The sequence below is a fragment of the Onychostoma macrolepis genome, chromosome 10 (assembly GCF_012432095.1).
Source record: "Onychostoma macrolepis isolate SWU-2019 chromosome 10, ASM1243209v1, whole genome shotgun sequence".
Lineage (NCBI taxonomy): Eukaryota > Metazoa > Chordata > Actinopteri > Cypriniformes > Cyprinidae > Onychostoma > Onychostoma macrolepis.
The window spans coordinates 12,282,008-12,287,350 of record NC_081164.1 but is presented as its reverse complement, the minus strand read 5'-3'; the positions used below and the strand labels follow the sequence as shown (position 1 = coordinate 12,287,350).

General features: G+C 36.4%; 1 protein-coding gene across 1 annotated transcript; it reads right to left on the bottom strand.

Moving 5' to 3' along the window:
* Window positions 1-2,356: 2,356 nt before the first annotated feature.
* LOC131548823 (asialoglycoprotein receptor 1-like) lies at window positions 2,357-5,075 on the bottom strand. The gene is made up of 5 exons (XM_058790426.1): window positions 4,716-5,075; window positions 4,303-4,629; window positions 4,030-4,157; window positions 3,851-3,957; window positions 2,357-3,744 (listed from the first exon to the last, which is right to left on the bottom strand). Exons 1-5 carry the CDS (start codon window positions 5,038-5,040, stop codon window positions 3,618-3,620), a joined length of 1,014 nt encoding a protein of 337 aa, XP_058646409.1. The 5' UTR covers window positions 5,041-5,075; the 3' UTR covers window positions 2,357-3,617.
* Window positions 5,076-5,343: the final 268 nt, after the last annotated feature.

Here is a 5,343-nt window from a genome sequence, read left to right as displayed (position 1 = left end):
AGCTGGTGTGTATTTGACTCTTTCCTGAAGTCATGATCTCTTATGTCACAGATATCCAGCATCATCTCCACTGTCCCTCTGTCCATGTCCTGAAGCTCAGTTCTGCTCACACTCTCATAAATAACCTCAGATATCTCTAGTCTTTTATATTCAGACATTATAACACTGAATGTTGCTTTGCTCAGTTTGGCTGCTCTCCGTGACTTGCTGATTCTGCTTTTTAAGCCAAACATCACATGATTAGTGAAGATTATGGTAACCAATACTCAGAATTTGTCCTCTGCATTTGATGATGATCAGATGATCAGTCTTTCCACAGTTCCTCAAACTTCCATCTGTATGATGTTTAGTTATTAAAGTGCCCCTATTATGGATTTTTGAAAATTAACTTTCATGCAGTGTGTACAGCTCTAAGTGAATGAAAACATCCTGCAAAGTTTTAAATCTGAAAGTGCACCGTGTATATTGTCTCTCAAAAGAAAGAGTCGACTCTGAATCATTGAAACGAGTCGTTTTTAAAACGAATCCCAAGCCGTTTCATCAACATGAAACATTAGAATATTGCCCACCCACTTGTTGCGCACGCAGACCCTGGCGCAGACCTGAGAATGTGACATCAGCAACGCACGGCATTCTGGGACTTTGGAACATGGGCGCTACAGTAAAGACTGGGTAATAGTGGAGGTAGATGTTAAAAATTTATATTGTACAGTTAAAAACATATTGGAATGGAAAACGCTTGCTGTGTTATGAACTGACATATCTGCTCTCATGACCGGAGTAGAAAACGGATCTACAATGAAGCGCAATTTTATGCTTTTCAGCTTGAAACAACACAATGGCAAAAGCAGCTCAATGAAAATAAACAACTTGACCAAAATCTGGCTTTGTCACTTGTATTTATTATATATTACAGATTCATAATTTCCGATCCGCTTGGGTTCGTTAAATGCTCACGCTATGAATAATCTATGAAAACACAATTGGAAATATTATGTGTGATACAGCTCGTTACGATCACTCTCTGTATTCATAAAGCAACGCTCCCCTGATTCACTTGTTCAGCAGCTCTTTGTAAGGAATTGTATGTGTTCCATTTAAGTCCAGTAAAACTTATTTGGTGTAGTAGGCTACTTTCACAATATAATTTATTTCAGAGCTGCGTTACAGAGGGTTGTACTTTATCCCTTAATGCGTTAACATTAAGGCGATATGATGATATGTGTTGATTGAATACTTAAGTGGTTCAATTACAGTCCTCGTGTACCCTCGCTCTGCATATTTTGCATGCCTCTCTTATTTAACCTGATTCAGATAACCAGCTCGATGAAGAGAGCTTCATGAATGAACTGTGTTTCTATTTACATGGTCCCTACACAGTGTTTATTGCTCCCTACACCCGGAGCAGGGGAAATCAGTTGAAGTTTGCGCTACGCCACCACCTGCAGCTCTTCACACAGGCGGCCGTATGATTTCTGTGAGTGTGTATCATGTTGTTTATGTGTGTGTCCAGGCCACACAACTGAGCGCTCGAATGAACACAATGGATTCAAATATTAGTACATTCTAAGCAAGTGCAAGCAGCTCTTAAAAATATTAACACAAATACAGTAGTATTTTTCCTCTGGTTATTTGTATTTGTTGTCATTGTACGCTACTTAGCATGTCCTAAAACATGGCGGTGACGACCCAGAATGCAGCTCGCAGTGACTTATATTCCCATACTCTATATCTGCCCTAAATAGTATTGAAAATTACTAATATCATATAGAATTTAGGATGGATAGTATGCACACTGGGACGCAGGCTTGATTTTCGCATTGGTCTGAATGAAAATGCAAATTCATTCTTTGCCACTAGGTGCGGCTTTTGGAGCGGTAAAAGCTCACAAAGACTGCTTTAAATGAAATCGACCAATCACTGCAGATTATAGCGAATTAATCATTGAATGAATCTTTTGGGAAACGTTGAGCAAATAAGGTAAAAATAAATGCATATTATAAGAAAATGAAAGTGTTTTTTTGACCTTGCATGCACGTCAACCTGTTGTTGGGGACTCCCAAAACCAAAATATGAACATTTCATAACCCATAATAGGGGCACTTTAAAACCACGTCTGATATTAGCCTTTGTATAACCGTTCACACTGAAAGTGGTTCTCAACCATTTTGATTCCCTCTCATTTTAGCCAATGAATCTGACTTTTTGAATCAGTCATTATTCATCATTACCAGATAAGGAATACTTAAATAATTTTACTCACAATTTCTCAAAAAATATTTTAGAGCTTAGCATAACAATAAAAATCTATATTCATTATACAAACATTCATGGTATTTTAATAATGTATTAATTTATATAACTTCTCCAGGTCTAGAAATACCCTTATTACAGACTATAATGCGGGTTGAGTTAAGGTTTCACAAAATATGATGACTAGTTAATACAAGATTATTGTGTTATGGTTAGAATTGCTTTGAAGCTTTTGTATTACATAAACTGGACATTTTTCATGTTGGTGACCTTGACAAACAAAACAAACTGTGGTTGCAGCTAATCTGACATTTGAACTCCCTTTTATATGTATCTTTCAAATAGTCATATAAACACTGCCATACAGAGAAAATGATAATTTGTTGTATTTACATATTCGCTAATCACTTTTAAAATGTACTGTCTACAATAAAATAAATAAAAAAATAAAAAAACATTGATAAAAATCATGTTCATTTCACAATTTAATAGTACTTAACATATAAAAAAGAAAAATAAAGTAGTCCAATAAAAGTCAAATAAAATAAAACATAATTTAAAACAGGCTTGGTTGTTTAAATGTGTATACATTTTAGAAACATTTAATTTAGCTTACTTTCAGCCTTCTTGCTGAATACCTTGGTTAGGTTAGATGCCATATGGGATTTAATGCGATGAGGGATACACTTACAATCTTTACAAAGTCCTAGATCATGTAATTTTCGCAACATATAACTTTTAAAACTGCTTTATGGAGTTTTTGCTTACTGAAAGTTTTTGCGTGTTGTATGTTGTTAAACAACAGTAGGCTACATCCCTTGTTTTTTATTCCTATGAAAGATTAAATATGATGCTACTCTGACTGTTAGGTGCTAAGTCCCCTGCTGAAAAAAACCAACAGAACCCTGCCCAAAACACAATAGAAAATGTAATGGTTTTAATGGTTATAATGGGAATTGTATTGGTTTTAATGGAAACTATAATGGTGTCTACTGGTATGTGATGGATTCTATTGGTGGGATGTTAAATCCTATTGGAAAAATGACAAAAAAAAAACATACTACAAAAAGAAATTTTGTAATGGTTTTACTGGAAAAAGGTTTATAATGGTATTTCAATGGAAACCATTAGAATTTCTGTGATGGTTTCTATTGGGCTTCTATTGTTTTTTTTTTAGCAGGGTCCATTGCATGACATCTCATGTTTTAAAAACAATGAATTATGAAGGCAGCCAACAACGTGTAAAAAATAGTTTAACAATGTCACATGTAGCCTATTAAAGCAAAATGACCACTGAGATTCTGAAACCCTCTGTGGGTGAATTTAACTGGATGTTACAATACACATGCATTTCATTCAGTGACTTACACTGTGCTCCTCTCACACATCCAATTAAATTCCTCTGTACATGGATAATCAGCCCATTCTCCTACTACAGTTAGAACACAGTTCTCTCCTCTATATCCATTGGGCTCAGTGGACATCCAGAACCTGCATCAATAGATCAGCATTAGATGTTCAGTGCTGCTTTCCGTGTGATATGATACTGACTGTGAGAATGATATATTACACAATAATCAGTTCAGTGATTTCTCACCCAGAGGTCGGTGTGCTGCCATCAACCCATTTCCATGAGTCCTCCACATCACTGTCAGTCAGACCAATCCAGACTCTGTATTTATCAGACCATTTCCTAACAAATTCCTGAAAAGATGAAATTCTTATACGGACAACATTCAGCTGACTTTACGTTCAAGCAAACACAATATATTTTACTTGTTCCTCTCTGTTGTTTATGATGATCAGATCTGCTCCTCTCTCTGTACAGTATCTTCTGCTCTCAGCCCAGCTCTTCCTCTCAGAAGATAAATAGTAAAGACTGGATTGATAGCACTTCCATTTCTCTGTGACAATTCAGAGACAATTCAACTATTAACACTTCATTCTCATCCACACTACACAACTTGTTTATAACAGTTTGTACCCAAAGATTTCACAGTATGACAAGTTGTTAATGTAGAATGTTTGTATAGTTGTGCTCATTATTACCCATTTCACCAAGACGTTTCCGCAGGTCATTGTTCTCTTGATTTAACTGTTCACTTTGTTTCATTAGATTGTCATTTTTGGATAATAATTCTCTCTTTTCAGCTGTAAAGTCCTCGTTCTTGATTGCTTGCTGGTCTTTAAGAGCTTCGATTGTGGTTAGAAGTTGTTCTCTTTCTTCTGTGAGGTTGGTATTCCTGGTTAGTAGCTCATTTCTCTTTTCTGTGTAGTTTGTGTTGTTTGTATGGATGTGGACACTCAGCACTATGACTGCAGTCAGCAGAAGAACACACAGCAGCACCAAACACACTGCAGCTGCTCTGGAGCTTTCTGAAGATGACCAATATGAAGATACATTTTTCTTAATCACTAAAATGAGCGTGTGTTAGTTATTATAATTAAATGAGTCTCAGTACCTGTATGTTGAGGTGTTTGGTGCCTCTTGGTGTTCTCTGTTTCTGTCCTGACATCATTAACATCTGCATTAGCATAGATATTCATCTCCTCTTTATCTCCAGCCATCCCACGTGTCCCGGGAATGTTCATATTGCCGTAATAAGACATATCCAGTCTGCTGGAGTTAAACATGAAATTATTAGAAGTCACTGAATCGAGTGTTCTGCATAGCTCTGAACTTCTGCTTTTAGGCTTTTTCTTTTTTAAAGACATTTCTGTGTGGTTTAGAACATGTGATACGAGTACTGCTGACAAAATATTTTTTATTGTGAAGTTAGTTTTCATATAATTGTACTCCTTTACCAAAAAAAAAAAAAAAAAAAAAAGTGTGGCAAAGTGTGAACAAACAGAGTGACTGTCAGGGATCAATCAGGCTCATTCACACACGGGACACAAAGATCACACTCACCCGAATACTAATCACCTGCACCTGTCATCAATCAGCAATCCCAACATCATTAAGCACTATAAAGGAACACGCTTCACCTCCAGTCCCTGTCGAACCTTGAACTAGGAAAGACCAACTAACCTGTTCTCTGTGTGTTTCAGACGGTTGTTCCTGTGTTGTTCCCGTATGTTCCAGTCTGT

Coding starts and splice junctions, on each gene's coding strand:
- LOC131548823 (XM_058790426.1), bottom strand. CDS start 5,040: ATGAAAACTAACTTCACAATAAAAAATATTTTGTCAGCAGTACTCGTA. Junction 4,630..4,715: donor CCAAACACCTCAACATACAG/GTACTGAGACTC, acceptor GGTCATCTTCAG/AAAGCTCCAGAGCAGCTGCA. Junction 4,158..4,302: donor GAAACGTCTTGGTGAAATGG/GTAATAATGAGC, acceptor GAATTGTCACAG/AGAAATGGAAGTGCTATCAA.